This window comes from Oryctolagus cuniculus, chromosome 10 (genome assembly GCF_964237555.1).
Source record: "Oryctolagus cuniculus chromosome 10, mOryCun1.1, whole genome shotgun sequence".
NCBI lineage: Eukaryota > Metazoa > Chordata > Mammalia > Lagomorpha > Leporidae > Oryctolagus > Oryctolagus cuniculus.
In genome coordinates this window covers 80,149,448-80,167,116 of record NC_091441.1, presented here as the reverse complement: position 1 = coordinate 80,167,116, position 17,669 = coordinate 80,149,448, and the positions used below count along the sequence as shown (strand labels likewise).

The window sequence follows — 17,669 nt, the reverse complement described above, 5'->3', positions numbered from 1 at the left end:
GGCCATGTTGCACTGCTTTCCCAAACTAGCAGGGAGCTGGATTGGAAGCAGAGTAGCCGGGACTCGAACCTGTGCTCATATGGGATGCTGGCATTGCAGGTGGCAGCATAACCCACTGCACCACAATGCTAGTTCCAAGATCTTCTATTCTTTTTGCTTCGCTGGGTCTTCTCTGACCCATTTGCAAGCCGAGGCTGAAGCAACTGCTCCCCAAAGGGGCCCACAAAGTCCCGCCCATCTCGGGCATGATTCACATCCCCCTGCATTCTCTCTCCCACCCTCGGCTTTCACAGGATTGAAGATCAGGCTGAGTTACGTGGTCTACTTCTATTTCTCCTCCATCAGACCATGGCTGCAGGCCAGTAGGAGCCCCCTACTCCCACCCCTCCCGTATCCTCACTGTGCAGGGCAATGCCTGACTGACACAGGTTTAGTGTCCTCATAATCTCTGGACAGATGGTTTTTCAAATTAATCTCCCTGGGTTCTCACCAAGCATCCTTTCCTTTACTTCCTCTTTCCTTCCCTCCAAAATAGACAATCTTTGCTTTAAGCCCTGGGAGGCAGCACTTTCAGAGTTAGGTGTGACCTTTGCCCTAGATAAGGCCCCTGGGTTTCTCTGTTGTCACTTTGGGACCTTTGGTTGGGACAACCCTTTGTTGTGAGATCATCCCATACATAGCGAGATGTTTAATGTTTCTGGCCCCCACGTGCCAGTCATAATACCTCCAGATCATTGGGAGAACCCAAAACCTTGGGGGTACCAGCATATTTGTGAATGCCCCATAGGGACTGGTATACCCTTGGGCACTTCATGAGTGTTATAAGCACACTCAAGAAGAAATTATCTAAAATTCTGAGATTAAGCCAACTGCCACGCACAGTATGTGTTTCTTGCCAAGGCTGCTATGGGAAAACGGAAAGGAGTGGAGAGAATGTGTTTCTAGGCTGAGAGCAGCAATCAGATAGGTATTGCCAAAGACATCTCATGCCTATTTTCTGTTTTTTTTTTGTTTTTTTTTTTTTGTTTGTTTGTTTTTTTTAAAAGGAGAGATAGTATCTTTCATGGAGTCATCAAAGGCAGAAGAGGAAGGAAGTGTTGAAAGGACTCTGTGGTGGTAGGCTCTGATTCTCATGGGAGATTAATCCCAGATTCACTTTCGGCAGAGAAGCAAGAGTGAAGCCCACGAGGACACACTTCTGATGGAGCTGACTGCGGAGAGGCCTTCTCAGGGGCGTTGCCCAGAGCAACTTCGTATTTCATAATCTCATGCTGCCCCCGAGCCATCAGAAATAGGGGAAGGATCAATAGGGGGCCTTCAGTGCTCCCGATCAATACTTAGGTCATTACAGTTATTCACTGGTGTAAGACATTTTATTGATTTGAAAACAATTTCAGAAATGTACTTGGTCCACTGATGAGTTCATCCAGGGATGAATAATTCAACCTCATGGGCAGCCACCTGAAACTAATAGCATTCTAGCTAAGGGTGGCCTCGACCTGTGCTTGAGGTAGGCCTGACCCTGCCCTTCCGCCACTGGAGAGTGGAAGAAAACATGGTCTGTTATCTGTAAGAAGTGGTAATGAGCAAGCAAAGCCGGCCCGGGCAAGCACTCAGTCGGCTGTCTTCAGTCTGTCCTCTTTGCTCTTCTTAGGGTAGAGATGCTTCCGGAAAACACGCATAGGAGATGTTTAGGAGTAGATAAATCATGACTTATTCCCTGCCTTTCTCCTAACAGTGGCATAACTTTCAGTCAGTGGCTAATTCCCAGATTCTTCATCTGGAAAATGGAGATGATACAGAATGGTACACCTAACTGGGCTGTTGTGGGGATAATGGGAACAGTCACAAAGAAAGTTCTTCCTGCACACCAGCCTGGAACACGTGGACCTAGAATTCAACACGTGTCAACTCAGCGTTGCAGCAGGATGCACTTTTCTTCTTTTGGCTCCAGCGTGGCCTAAGGACAGAGGTGGAAGGGGAACAGAGTAGCAGAAAAGACCTAGGAGAATCCTGAGGTATGGCTAAGAGCAGAGTGAAAAACAAGAGAGAAAAGGCGCTCGCTAACCTTTTAGCTCAGAGTTAAGTCTTGCAGGATCTTCTGGGCTCTGTGTATGGGTCAAGAGATTTTTCTTTCAGGAAATGCACTACATCTCCATGCACCGTGAGATCACAGAAGACAGCAAGTGGCCTGCCCAGCGAGCGTGCATGAAGCACCCCTTTGGTGTGACCCCAGGGCAGTGGTCTGAAAACCCTACTGCTGCAGCTTGCAGCAGGGTAAGAACAGAAATTCACAGTCAGGGTTTACCACCTTTGCAACTTGACAGAACAGTTTTATGCCTGCTCGATCTATTCATACCTAGGTATGCACATTTTCCTATCTGTTATTTCAATGATCTAGTCATCTACTTTTCACTGAATTAACTCTCATCATCCCCCTCCTTAGCATTTCACTTTATTTTACTTTACAGAACTTTGAGTCCACAATGGATTGGAAATTCTCAAAAGCCAGTCTTTCAGCGCTGTTAAGGTTGGGAAACACTACCCTGGAATATAATCCAAGCTGGGTCTACTGCACTGAAGAAAATCATTATTCTGCTTTTGAAAGCTCTTTAAGGACTGAAATTGAGCAAACTCTTCAGTTTGAACCTTTGTTCCTAAGAACAGGCCAAGCTAATAGCTTACAATTCTGGACTGTTTATTGCTTGTAACATTTAAGCTTTGATGAGCACAAGAATTGAGGAGGGTTTTTTTCAAGGATAGAAAAAATATAAACACCAAGGGAAGTGAGGCAACTAAAAAAATCCACCTCATAAAATATACATCTTGCAAGGGAGATCAGTACATACTGTCACAGTGCAAGGCCCAAGAAGTATTAGGAAACAAATAAATGAGAAAAGCAGCAAAATGCACGTCAGGTTGAATAATTTGCTTTTGCCACTTTCGGATCTTCAAGATACAGAGCAATGTGGTTGAGATTTTTCAGGAAAGCCAAGAGGAAGTCACCTTGCAGGTCTTGAACATGTCCATTCCTGTCCCTTCTTTTCCTATTTGGGAGCCAGGTTTACTTGCCCATTCAAGGCAGACTTGCAAACTCAGCTCACACTTCTTGAACAGGTAAAGGTTATTTACACATATGTACAGGTATGGAAATATTAAGAAGGCCTCCCTACATTTCACTGCCCACTCCTTTCTCTCCACGGTGCAGGATAAAAGCTGTCAGATGAAATCTTTTCCCAAACGTAAAAGACTACTTGTTTGTCAGTCTGGGAAACAAGGATGAATTACTCATTCCAGATACACAACAACGCCAAGACCAGAAGACCTAAGACTTCTCATCAGTCATCCTCCGTGAGGCAATGAACTATCGTAGTTCATCAATTCTGAGATAACTTCATTGTAAGGAACAGCATACTTTATGTATCACTAAGAAAGAAAAAAATAGTTCCAATTCAACTGGGACGCATGCCATCAATCAAAAAATGAACTTTGTTGTCTGATATCAACAGGAAAAAAATTGCATCTTGGAACTGACCAAATATGGTAACACTCTAACTAAAAATTTGAAATTTCAGCAAATGTGGTAACCAACATGGAGCCCTTCAAGGTGCTTTGTGTGACCCCTAAGCACAAATGGAAGAAGACGTGAACATTCTCAGTAGTACACCTTTACTTTATTGACCTATATAAAAAAAAAATAATAGGTCGTAAAAAGTCAAAACAGTAAAAGAATATGCAAAAGGCTATTTCTGTTTCTAGAAGGCTATACAAATATGCAAAAAGGAATAAGTTATTTTTTTGCTTGTCTTTGTTTTTCCAAAACTTGCCCCCAAACTTCATCTCTAATGATACAAATGACTAAGGACCGGTTTAACAAATCCATTTTTTATGTATATATTACATGCTTTGGAATATAGATAGAAAATGTCCCCCAAAAATTGATCAGAAATTTCTCTATTCACAATATGAACAAGAAATCTGTATAAAAAGGTAGGGGAGAAGGGGAGGAGCACCTTATATGGAATTTTGAAGCAGAGTAAAGATGACAAAAAAGAACAATCTGGAATACAGAAAGCATTTGTTCTGAAAAACTAGCAAAATCCTATAACAAACCATAGCTAATTAGTTCTTCCAAGGAAAGTATGAGGTAGTATTAGCCTCATAATTGAATCTACTGCAGCTTGGAGGTTTCTTTTTTTTCGTTAATGTTAATTTTGTTTTTATGACTTAGTGACTTAGAACTACTTATGGAATCCAGACAACATGTTTGATTTTTTTAATGCTCACCATGGTAAGGCACACAATTCATCTAAAATGATGTGGCTTTTTTTTTTTTTTTTTTTTTTTTTGCTTTAGGTCCTTTCTGTATCACCTTAAAATCCTTTTTCAAACTCAGGATTCTGCAAACTTTTCTCATCAAGTCTGCCGAATCCCAGGACAGCCACGCTGGAGAGCTTCCAACCCAAACCATCACTCATCATGCAATTGCTGGAGAAAGCAAAAAGGAGCTCGGTGACATTGTACCTTAGAAAATTCTCCAAGCCGAGTTTGTCAATTATTCAGGGGGCTCCTTCCTTTTCCCCAATCTGCTACCATCGAGTTATATTACAGGATGCTACGGCAGTAAGTCCAGCATTTTAGGGTGCTTATGAAGAAAAAAACATCCCTCTTCATCATATCCTACACTCATTCAGAACTTCATGAAAATCCAACTTCTCTTCAAGTAATTTTCCAATACTGTCTCGGTGTCCGCGGGGAAGAGCAGGTGCTTCTTGGCCCGCTTAAGAATTCTGTCTTTGTGGCAGGGAGCTGGGACTCACTGCTCTGGTTTCCCTTCTCTCGTCATTCTGAATTGTGCTCTGAGATCTCCCCCTGCTCCTTTTCCCATGGGGGCACCCGAATGTGCTTTCAGTTTGGAGGTCTGCCTTCCACAAGTTTTATCCCCTTAACAAGAGATGGCTCTTGGGAAGGCTTCGCAGAGTCCTCTCGTGGCAATGGATCCAATCTGCACTCAGACCCGGCTGGGGAGGTTGGATGTGGAGCTTGAAAGGCAAGTCCTCGTTCCAGGGGCTTTGCAGAACTTAGGGTGGGATTCACTTCCGGGGCATCCCAGGTCTTCTCTCCAGCCTCTGATGCCCTCAGGGAAGACGAACACATTTTGCAAGGCACACGAGTGTGAGAACGCAGTGCTCGGTCAAGACGCGCCGCTGCGTCGTGTTCAGACTAATGTTCCGGGCTTAGAGTCTTCGTGCCAAAAGAGCCTCTGTTCACTGCTCTCCAAGCTGTCATCCAAGCGACTTCCATCCGTGCCGTCCGGCGGCCGGCTCTCGGCGTACTGTCTGTGAAAGGAAACCAGAACAGTTACTGCTGGGGGTGGTTTCTGGCCCTCTGCTGCAGACAACCGCATGCAAGGAAAAAGTTAGTAGGAAGCAGGGTTAAGAAAAAGTTTCCAGAACTCAGAGACCAGGCCAAGGACAACCGCGCGTTCCTTCAGTGTCACACTGGAGCATTGTCTAGGGGATTACTGAATTCTCTCTGGAGATATGCCTTTGTTTGCTTTAGGTTCACCATTCATTTGGACCCAGACTGCATTAAGTTACACGTTAACTTGTAGCCTTTTGTCTAGAAGAAATACAAATAACTCTGTCTAATAGAGAGATGATGGTTATAGTTTTATTGCCCTGGTTTTATGTCTAATTTCTTAATCTTATTCCAACATTCTCTCATTGTCCCGGCTTCTCTTCGAATTTGCATTATCGGTCTTGCTAGTTTCCTTATGAAAGACTTAAACAAATCTTCAATACATGCTCATTTTTTATTAAGAGAAGTATTTTTCATTTCTTTTTAAAAACATATTTTGACAACTACATTTTAAGTATTCTTCAAATTAAGGGAATATATTAGATGCTTACTATAGAGGTGCAGGAATTTACGTACAGGTAGCAGGGCATCCTGGGACATATTTTACAACCCAAAGGTTTTGGGGTCAAGGGTGAACTGTCAGTAACTCTGGAAACAGCACCACATTTGAAATTTGTAGACATATCCAAATGCAAACACTCGATTATATGAACCATTCCAACAGGCAAAAGCACATTATTGTAACAGTAGGTTAAAAAAAGTTAGCTGGTTAGTAGATTACTTTTCTTCTATTTCAAATTTCAAAGTCTTTTAGTACAGGTGATGCAATGTCTTTGGAAGAAGAGCCTTGGAAATAAGCACTAGGCAAGGCGAGGGTTTCCTTTTTAGTGTTTTCACATCGCCTATAAACAAAGTCAGATCTCACAGCTTCACAGGCTACAGCAAGCACAGCGCCTGCTCTGCAGGCGCCACCACACACAGCTGAGGGACTGTACTTACTACAGCTGGCTACGCTTAGCAAAACAGAATTTAAAACTGAGCTCATCTCTGGAGATACAACCATTCTCCGGGACAGAAGCCCTTGGTTTTGCCTAGTAACAGGTAGAGTTAGACAGGGAAGGGGGAAGGGATTGGGAAACAGGAAGTAAAAGAAAAAAAAAAAAAAACATTATTTGGAAACGCAGTTGGCAGCAGGAGAGCTCAGACTCCAGCTGTATTATATCCTGGGTAACCCAAGAGATCTCAACATTTCTGCCTGCGAAAGTACATGCCAATGACAATCACACCAAAGTGGACAAAGAAAAAAATGTTTCATTTATCAAAATTTGCACCTTTCTGTAGTATTAGCGCTCAGATACTCTACGGGAAAATGACCCCTAAGCGATCTGTACTTTATTGAAAAAAAAAACAGCACACTGATAGATCGCTAATCACATCAAATCTTTAGCAGAGGGGGAATGCTTAAGTTTTTCAGCTTTCCCTTACTAATTTCTTACTTGTTCTAAAAATCATGTGTGCAATTTTAGAGCGAATTTCTAAAGCTTCGTGAGTAACTTTTCTCACATTTGCCCTATTAATAATGTTAAACTGACCAGATAGTAGTTTAAATATTTTAAAATTCTTGATAAACAAGTGGGTGGAAATAGGCACTTGCTGTCTATGGGGCTGGGAGGGTAAATGATGAAATTTTTCTGGAAAGCAAGGGCTTCTTAACAAATATACTTTTTGATATAACCCACTGACTGTACTATAGGGAATGGCACACCAGTATTTTGCATTACTACATTAACAAGTAGTATTACTTACAATTAAAAAAGAAAGAATGCCTCATAACAATTATTCAGAAAATAAGTACCTGTTAAATACAGCACGGTCTATTTACTGAGTATATAATATTGGTTATATACAATAAGATTTAATGGGTTTTATACATGTTTGTTATGATGCTAAAGGCAGGATGTAGAATTTTACATACTAGATATAAAAACTGTATATGCCATATATTCTGACTACTTTAAAAATAAAATGAATATGTGAGGATGTTAGTGGCTGCTATCCCTAGAAGGTGGAGTTATGGCAAAATAATTTCCTACTTACCTACACCTTTTTATTTTCCAAGCTTTCTACAGTGAGCTCAGATATGCATGATCATGTGTGCACACACACATACACAAACACAATAGAGATCTTTAAATAGCGTCTCACTTCCTGTACATTATGCCCCTCTGACCTCACAGTCCCCTATCGAGCAATGTTGGGCTGCCTGAAATGCATGGGCAGAGTTGGTCACACAGATTTTTCTCTAAAAAGGTTTAACGCTTCCTCAGCCCAACAGAGGTGGTGTTCCAGATAGCAGAACTGTTAAGCACAGAACGATTTATAGAACTAATTAATTTCTTTCTTTTTTTTCTTTCTTTCTTTCTTTCTTTTTTTTTTTTTTTTTTTGCCAGCAGAGTTAGACAGAGAGAAAGGTCTTCCTTCCGTTGGTTCACTCCCCTAATGGCCGCTACAGCCGGCGCTGTGCCAATCTGAAGCCAGGAGCCAAGTGCTTCTCCTGGTCTCCCATGTAGATGCAGGGACCCAAGCACTTGGGCCATCCTCCACTGCCCTCCAGGGCCACAGCAGAGAGCTGGACTGGAAGAGGAGCAACTGGGACAGAATCTGGCGTCCCAATCGGGACTAGAACCTGGGGTGCTAGCGTCGCAGGTGGAGGATTAGCCAAGTGAGCCACAGTGCCGGCCAGATTTAAAAAATTTCTGAGTCAACAGGAAGGATAATGAAATCATGTAAACATGAAAACTATCTGCAAACGTATTACACGAAATGCTTAGAACCAAACAGAGAAGGTATAGCTCGAATTTGGGGCCAGCACTTGGTTCCTTGCTCCTATTTCCTTCTCTAACATTATTTACAGAAATCCCAGCTATTTGACATCCCCTGAAGTGTATTTTCATTAAAATTCTATTTTGAGCACACCCTTTGTTGAGTGGAGACAATTGGCTTAATCTATCTAAGCCAAGAAAAACTCTGGCTGAATGTGGCAAAGAGAAACAAAGCTTTGTGGGTGGAGCATCTCCAGTGTGCTTGCAACACTGAGTGCCTTAATAAGAAACTGCTACCCCGCAAATCCACCAGCGTAGTGACCTTTCTAAGTTACAGTCTGTGTAACTCTCTCATAGCTAAAAGCACACTGCCTCAAAGGAGTGAAAAAAAAAAAATCCGGAAATGCTCTACTTCTTGGCAACTTGGCTGTGGATGATACTGAGAAAATAACAAGGAAAAAAGAACTCTTCAAATTTTGTATAAGAAGAATTTTGGAAACATGCAATGCAGAGTTTGCAGAAGAAAAATCCATTTTAGCAAACTGTTCTCATGCGTTTCCTGTAATGTCCACAAAGAACGTCTTTTTAAAGGCAAATAGGACAGCTGCCCACGACTGTTCCTTCTTAATGAACACAGGGGCAGATGCAAAAAAGCAGCAAGTGTTGGAAATCAACTGTCCACCAACTGTCCAGGAGGAACTCTGGTATGAACAGCCTTTTCTGGAGTATGCAGCTTTTTTCTGCAAGGCTCCGGGAAAAGTTGAAATGGACACATAGATATAGAGCTTCAAGTGCTATAATGGGAAAAAAAAAAAAAAAAAAAAAAAAAAAAGCAGGATAGTAAAAAAAAAAACCTTCAGCCTCAGAATGTAAGGGCCAGACTCTAAGGGCCAGTGTCTATCACAGTTCAGTTCAATCGTCATAGTGCAAAAACAGTCATGGGTAACAGGTAAATGAATGAGCTTGGCTGCTTCTCAGCAAGTAGCTTGCTAACTCCCTCTCAAGGGGATTTCATGATCCAGACAAGTGGGATTCTTGAATTCCTAGGAACGGGACCAGGCTCCTAGAATCTCAGCATAGCTTTCTCACCTGTTGGGAGACGGCAGAGGATTGTAGACACTGCCATAGCAGCTGGTGTAGGAATGTGCTGGCGTCTCGTATTCGGAGAGCCCTAGCGTTAACTGGGTCCTCCAGGTCCCAGAAGCGTTTGTGGAAGACACTAGAAATAAGAATGCAAAGAGAGCACAAATTAGTGGCAATATTCAGAAACTGGTTTAGGTCACTGAGATGTACTTTAGTAAGAAGGGGCTTCAAAAGCTTTAGTGGACAGGGGCAGTATCTTCTAGTACAACTTTGTGATGGATTTTTAAGTCCCTTGTATAATCAGCTGGGCGCAGGGGAGAGATTCAGAACCGGGATTTGCCATCAACATGGACCCTACTCTAATTGGGTGACCTTTTGGTCATGTGACCTCATGTTTACCCTTTTAAAGCATCAACTTTCTCATCTGTGGAGTAGAGGCAGCACTATAAAATTATTCTGTGAATGTATGCTACCAGGATTAAGTAAAGTAATTATGAAAATCTTTGGCACTGTACCTGAATAACTATTACTATTTTATTAATGAGAATGAGATGAATTAGAAGACACATTTGTCTGTCAAAAATATTAAAGAAAAACCCAAAAGATAAGCAACAATAATCTCATATACTGAGACAACATTCCCATTTAGCAAAGCTTCAGTTCTAAACTGGAAGAAGAGGCTTTCGTAAATTGATTTATTTTTTAAAAATTATTTATGAGAGAGAGAGAAAGAGAGAGGGAACATTCCTATCTGCTGGTTCACTCTCCCAATGCCCACAGCTGCCATGGCTGGGCTGGGCTGAAGCAGGGAGCCATGAACTCCATCCAGGTCTCCCATGTGGGTGGTAAGGACAAAATTACTTGAGCCATCACAGCTACTTCCCAGGTCTCACATTAGCAGGAAGCTAAAGTCAAGAGTGAAAGCCAGCATTTGAGCCCAAGTACTCCAATGCGGAACACAGATCTCTTAACCACTAAGCTAAATACCCTCTCCTATAAGTCAATTTGTTGAGGCTTGACTACAACTAAATCAAAGGCGACAATGACCACTGGCATATTTTTTGTCATAAAAGACGGGTTGGGTAGGGAACCAGTATAGGAAGGAATTCAGGGAGATTTAGTTTTATAGAGGGACAGAACTGGAAGAAGACAAGGCATAATTTGGGAGCAAAGCCCAATGAATGCCTCATCACCAGGTGTTTGCTATTCTCTCTATAAAACCAGTCCTGCTCCATGCCTAGGATGCACGGGGGTGACCACAATGCCACACTGGTCGCCCCAGATTCAAAGGACAGAGTTGCTCACGATCTTTCCTGTCCCTCTCCAATTTCCTGTTCCTGGCTACTGACCTACTCTGTTCTATTTCACACCCACAATGCACCAGTGATCACAAGATTCTTCCTAACAGGTGGAAGACTGTCCCCTTGAGCTTCCAAGAACACCTCCAAAATCAGAGAGTCAGAGGCTCTGGGGCTTAGTGATGAGGATGTCAGAGCGAGGACAGAATCCCCACTCCACCACTTACTAGCATTGGGACATGGTCAGTCCTGTGTAAACTCTAGAAGCCAGAGCTGCTTCGGCTGCACAGTTAGGACAACAACAATAAACAACAACACATATAAAATGCTCAGCATGCCACGTGGCACATGGTAAACACCAAACCAATGGTGACTGTCGTTTCCGTTGAAACTGAGTCATTGAGGGAGACTGTGGGGGCCTGGAAGTGACTACACTAATCTGGCAAAGAACTGGAAATTTATCTTCCCCCGTATCTGTTGATTTTCTATGTCTGGACAACGGAAATAGGAAAGAGGAAAGCTCCAGAAGGGAATTTGGGGAGCACTAATGCCATCCCTTTAATTACCCAACAACTTGGTCTGTAGGGTCACATCCTGGTGGTGACAGCAAGGCTCACACTGGAACTGAACCAGGAATTATTAACTCCATTCTCACCTTTGCCCCAGATACTTAGCCAGCAGACAGGAATCCTGAGGTTCCTAAGCTACACCTGCTTCTCCACGGCCCTGTGCCCGATGCCCATCCACAGGCATCTCAGTTCTCCTTGTTTGCTTTTCACCTTGTCACACTCTGCCCAGGTTGGGGTTGTGAATGTTTCTCGTGCAGTGTCCTATGCTTTGGGGGGCAGAAAGATGTTCTCTGGATCAGGGACACAAATAACAAGAGGTAACCAGAGGAGCCTTTCCACATGTTACATGTGGTAATAGATGGGACAGGCCTAGCACAAGTCCAAAGTCCTAAAAAACAGGAGCATGCTTGAACCCAAACAGAGAATCTCCATGGAAATGCCTGTCAACAAGTTTATGAAACACTGGGCTCACCATTGCACAATGACTTGGGAATTACATCTCATTAAGGTGTCAAGCTTAAGGGAGGAGGCAGGACTTTAGACCTCAGGTTTTCATGTAGTTCAAGAATTCATTCATATTTACAGGTTGAAAATTACTCATCATTCATATCTCTCTACGCCAAGTGATTCAACATTGTGTGGGTGTGCTGGCTCACTGGCTGGATATGTGAAACCATAAGCAGACCCTCCCCGAGCCCCACTCTCTCCATTTAAGATACCTAGTACAGTTGAGGGCGTGCAGTAAGCCCTCCACAAAGGTTAGGGTAGCCAGAGGCCAAGGTGAACATAAAGGGTCTAAAACAAACATCTCTTCCAGTCCAAATTATCTCTGAAAATCCCTTAAGTCAACCATAGGGTGGAGTATCTATGAATAATGGATGGAGCTAAGGTGTGCAAAGTGCTTAGAACAGGGCCTACTAAATACTAGCACCTATCACAATTATTACAAAGCTGATGCAGGTACCTGGGCTTTCAAAGTAAGTTTTTAGATCAAACCCAGTGTTTTCCGCTTGCCCATTGGGTTTAATCAACTTTTTATAATATAAAATGGGAGATAAAGCCATCACCTGCAGCACCAGCATCCCATATGGGCCCTCGTTCAAGTCCTGGCTGCTCCACTTCCAATTCATCTTCCTGCTAATGTCCTTGGGAAAGCAGTGAAAGATGGCCCAAGCACCTGGGCCCCTGAACCCACGTGGGAGATCCAGAAGAAGCTCCTTGTTCTTGGCTTCAGTCTGGCACAGCCCTGGCCATTGTGGCCATTTCGGGGAGTGAACCAGTGGATGAAATTTCTCTCTCTGTCTCTCCCTGTCTTCGTAACTCTACCTTTCAAATAAATGAATAAATCTTTTTAAAAAAATATGTAAAACTCAACGAACTGAACCCACTGAAGAAATGTGGCAGTCAATGTGAAGATTGGAAAGATATAAGGCGTGTGAGGACCATGGCCACAGGGCAGCATGTAGAGTGGGTCCTCGGTCCACGTGTGTTGAGGAGCTGGCAACTGGCCTGGTGGTTAAGGCACTGGTTGGGTTGTCTCCGTTCCACATTGGAGTGTGGGGTTGGGAATCCACCTTTAGCTCCTGACTTCAGCTTCTGCTAACACAGACTCTGGGAGGCAGCAGTGACAGCTCACAGAATTGGGTGCCTGATACCTACGTAAGGAGACCCGGTTTGAATTCCTGGCTCCCAGCTTCCACCTGACCAAGCAGCCCTGGCTATGTGGACATTTGGGGAGTGAATCAGCATACAGGAACTTTCTGTTTCTTGGCCTCTCAAATAGATAAAAATTTTAGAAAATGTGTGTTGGATTTCGTCTGCTACTTATGTGCTCAGACTCGTGTGCTCTGCGTTCTTTGGACAGCAGGAGACAACTGTTTTTCAGTTGGCAACTCTGACTGTGGTTCCAGTGAATGGCTCCCACCTTTAGGACTTTGGGTATTTGTATGAGAATCCCTGAGGCACAGGTTTGGGTAGGCAGGGGCTATGACATAAGTGAAATCTAGGGGTCTCATGCTTCCCCCATATTCTTACCTGAAGAGTAGGAAGACGCTCGGCTACTTGGAGAACAGGGTACTTGGAGTCCACTGAACCCCAAGCATCTCTGTGAGCCCCTGTCAGAGTCAAAGCTGGTCTGGGGGCTGTGCCCCTGATCCTTGTGCCCAGAGGCCCGCTGGTACCAGCCACGCAGGTGCTCAGCGACTAAGGCCTTGTGGATGTTTTTGGTGATGTGCTCAGGTTTGGCGGCCGCCTTCCTGGGCAGCCGGAGAGTTGCATATGGGTTATGGGGCACCCGGTCGACCTCCTCTTCATGAAAGGATCTGCTGTAGTCCCGTTGGCGGTCATAGCCATAGTGGGCTGAGGACCGGTAGGAGGGATTGACGCTATACTGGCCCTCCGTGTCATTCTCATACACGTAGCCGCCACTATAATACAGGTCACACTCTGCGTAGGGTGCGTACCCAGCAATGTAGTAGCTGGAAGAGTGTGGCTCCTGACTCTTCGAGTAGATGCCGTTCCTCAAACTGTCTTTCTGTGCCAGGTTGGGCATGCTTCCTGAATTTGAAGTGGAGACGTTTTGTTTCTTTGACCTTCTCCGACCCCGGGCACGAGTGTCCAATGTCTGGGTGGTGTAATAAGGACCGGCAACAGGCGTCACAGAGTAATACTCTGTGCTCGACTGGCTGGTGTATGAAGACCCGTCATCAAGGATTTCGGTGCTGCTGCTTCTTTGGCATTTGGAGAGGGAGAAAAATGGCTTCTCGCTGTCCATCTCGGACAGCAGGTGGGACTGGGACTCGAGGCTTCCACTCCGCTGGCGGCAGTGCTGAGATGAGGATTCGGGTCTGAAACAGAAGAAAGGCACATGTGGAAAAAAGAAGGAAAGAAGGACCCAAAGAGGGGGAAAGAAACCCACACTGGATGATTTTGTAACTCTGGCACTGCAGGTGCCACATAGAATCCATTTATTCAATCAGAAGTTCATTACCATGGTCAAAATGAGAAAGAACTTGGTTATATCAGCTGTCCAGGCCAAATGCTTCCCGGAGGGTAGGGAGGATATACACTGATGATGATGATGTACAACCTGCATTAAAGCCTGGAAACAAGGCAGGTGTTTGGCTCAGCAGTTAAGATCCCCACTGGGACACCCACATGCCATATGAGAGTGCCTTGGTTCAAGTGTGAGCTCCGCTCCTGAATCTAGCTTCCTGCTACTGCACACCCTGAGGTAACAGGTGATGGCCCAAGGACTTAGGTCCCTGTCACTCATGTGGGAGACATGGGATTGAGGTCCTGGCACCTGGATTTGTGTTGGTCCTGTCCCAGCTGTTTCAGGCATTTGGGGGAATAAATGAATGAGTAGGAACTATCTCTGCCTCTCAAAATAAATAAAGTGAACAGGAAAAAAACAAAAAAAAACAAAAAAAAAAAACAACCCAGAATGTCTTTGGCTACCAGGACAAGTGAGACTAGAGCAGGGGTTTCACTGCGTGGTAGAGCAGAAATTGGGCTCTGAGGTCAGAGACACCTGCACTGAGTCGTGACTTGGCCATGTCCCTGCTGTACGAGTATCTAATATCCACCTCACCGCAGGCTTTTGGTGAGCACTAAATAATAAATTGCACATAAAACATTTAGCACAGCTCTCACGAAACATCTCCAAAGTGCTGCTATCGTTACGATCTTCACCCTCACCACTGAAGGACAGAGGGCATTACCTGGTTGGTAAAATGGAGATACTAAAATCAAACACGGCTTTGGTGCTGACAGATCTGAACCTCTAAGTTAGTAGAAGACGTAGAACCAGAAATGCTGCAAGTCACTTAAATCGATAGAGAAAACCAACACAGCAAGACAAAACATCAAAGCAGAAACCAAGAGAGCCAAAGCCACAGGAAGGAAGCTGGCTTACTCCAAGTGGCTGCTGCTATAGGCGTTGCGAGTGAGGACCGGCGTGGTGGGCATGCTCCGTCCTCCTGGGGGCCGCCTCTCCAGAGTCTTGTAGGGGCTGCTGTGTGTCGATAGCATTTCTCTATGGTGAAAAAGAAAAAAAAAAAAAGAGATTCAGGAAAGGAGGAACCTCCCAAGATCTCTGGCAGCCTTGTCATAAGCTCCCTATACGCTGAGGGGGAGGGGAACCCCGGGACAGAGATGGGAAGGGGTCTCTGTGGTTTCCTATCCTGGGACAACCACAGTGACTTTTAGGGAAGCACCATGTGGTCTGACTCTCAGAGTCACAAACACAAAGGCAAAAAAATATAAAATAAACTTAATATTATTGCATTTGCATTCCTCCCTCCTGCCTCAACTGTTTAAAAATATAAAAAAACCAAGCTTAGCTCATGGCCTAAACAGAAATACGTGGCAGGAGAGAGAGAGATCTGGCCCAGGAGTTATTGGTTCCCGGGTCCTAGACCAGAAAGCTACATCCTTAAATCACTTTGACTACCTCTCAGCCAGTGAGAACACAACAGGAGGTACATTTTTTAAAATTACAAATAATTTTGTTTAAGGGGCCGGTGCTGTGGCACAGCAGGTTAATGCCCTGGCCTGAAATGCTGGTATCCCATATGGGCGCCGGTTTGAGCCCCAGCTGCTCCACTTCTGATCCAGCTCTCTGCTATGGCCTAGGAAAGCAGTAGAAGATGGCCCAAGTCCTTGGGTCCCTGTGCCCATGTGGGAGACCCGAAAGAAGCTCCTGGCTCCTGGCTTCGGATAGGCACAGCTCCGGCCATTGCAGCCAATTGGGGAGTGAACCATTGGACGGAAGACCTCTCCCCCTCTCTCTGCCTCTCCTCTCTGTAACTCTTTCAAAGAAATAAATATATCTTTAAAAAAATTTTTGTTTAAGTTTTTACTTATTATAAAAGCAAGTCACGGGGCCGGCGCTGTGGTGCAGTAGGCTAGGCCTCTGCCTGTGGTGCTGGATCCCATACGGGCACCGGTTCTAGTCCCAGCAGCTCCTTTTCCAATCCAGCTCTCTGCTATGGCCTGGGAAAGCCAGGTTTCACACATATATCTATCTCTCTATATATATATACCTATAGTTATATTTAAAGATTTATTTATTTGAAAGTCAGAGTTATGGAGAGAGAAGGGAGACACACAAACACACAGAGGTCTTCAATCTGCTGGTTCACTCCCCCGATAGCTACAAAGGCCAAGGCTGGGCCAGGCCAAAGCCAGGAGCCCCAGAGTTCTTCCAAGTGGATGCAGGGGCTCAAGTATTTGGACCATCTTTTGCTGCTTTCCCAGGCTCCAGGAAATGGAGCAACTGGGACTTAAACTGATACCCACATGGGATGCCAGCATTGCAGGAGGCAGCTTAACCCACTATGCCACAATGCTGGCCCTTAGGCTCTAGTTTCATAAGTAAAATGTATTCCACCTGGATAATCTTCCTTTATTTTGAGGCTAACTTCTACCTCTCCTGAGATGCAGTATACTGTGCTGACTAAAACACATCATGAACTTCAGTCTGTAGTTCTAGTCTACTGAGGTACAAATCTTGACTCCCACATTTACTCCTTGATGAATACAAATATGCTATTCACAGACACTAGTCCTTGGTGTACTTACTTATCTGTAAATGGTAATGACAGGAGTTACAATGTAAGGTTGTAGTTAGGATTAAACTCAATATTCAGTGCCTAGGATATAGTAAGCGCTCAACAGATGTTAATTTCATCTCATTATTATTATCAATGCAATGATGATGAAAGGTTTTTCTAAAAATTATTTAGTAATGCTAGGGAGTGAGAGGTGGGCATCAGACTTGAGTACTCAGATATAGTACAGGGCATCTCAACTGCCAGGCTAAAGCCCACCTCTATATTGGAGAGTTAAGTGACATTTCTTTCACGGATTAGGGTGCTATTCGTTTGAACATTCTGATGAGTCAAGTCGGTCACCACATCTTGAGTCCTATTTTTTTTAAATAATATTGGTCCATACAACCAAATTCCAGGAACCACTGGTCTGTTATCTCATTGCCCTGATAATACTCACTTGACATATTTGAGAAAAAAACTTGTATTTTTGATTTTACAGATTTATAATTGAGTTTAAATCTCACGTAAGCAAAAAGAAATTTGCAGGATCAGAAGTTAGTCGTGTCACTTGGTTTGGCAGAGGGGTGTTCAATAACAATTTCCTTAGATTCAAGGTTATGAAGCTGTACTGTGGACATTATATCCAAATCCACACGATTCACATCCCTCTAACGAAATGGACTTTAAAATCAAGTTAGACAGTCAATCACTTTAAGACCTCTTAAAAACACTTTCACTTGCTCTCAATGACAAATAACTGGGTTAGTTCCTATGCTCAGGTTTACAAGAGAGCATCTTCCAAAAGGCAAAATAAGAACAATCAGAAGGGAGCTGGCATTGTGGCACACAGGGTTAAGCCACTGCTTGCAATGCCTGTACCCCATATAGGAGTACCAATTCAAGTCCCCGTAGCTCTGCTTCTGATCCAGCTCTCTGATAATGCACCTGGGAAGGCAGGAGAAGATGACCCAAGTATTTGGG

The 17,669-nt window shown here is 44.0% G+C and overlaps 1 protein-coding gene and 1 long non-coding RNA gene across 5 annotated transcripts in view; one reads left to right on the top strand and one right to left on the bottom strand.

Moving 5' to 3' along the window:
- The window catches only part of LOC138844080 (uncharacterized), a 32,443-nt gene extending 26,767 nt beyond the window's left edge, over positions 1–5,676 (top strand). The window contains exon 2 of the long non-coding RNA XR_011379485.1: positions 2,472–5,676. This is a non-coding gene — a long non-coding RNA (uncharacterized lncRNA). The remainder of the gene's footprint in view (positions 1–2,471) is intronic.
- Positions 3,653–17,669, bottom strand: part of FRMD4B (FERM domain containing 4B) — a 365,908-nt gene continuing 351,891 nt past the window's right edge. For all 4 annotated transcript variants that reach the window (XM_051851478.2, XM_002713308.5, XM_051851477.2 and 1 more), the window contains 4 exons: positions 15,050–15,169; positions 13,168–13,979; positions 9,273–9,402; positions 3,653–5,339 (listed from right to left, as the gene is read on the bottom strand). In XM_051851478.2, the coding sequence (XP_051707438.1) occupies positions 5,219–5,339; positions 9,273–9,402; positions 13,168–13,979; positions 15,050–15,169 (1,183 nt within the window). In that variant the 3' untranslated portion in view covers positions 3,653–5,218. The remainder of the gene's footprint in view (positions 5,340–9,272; positions 9,403–13,167; positions 13,980–15,049; positions 15,170–17,669) is intronic.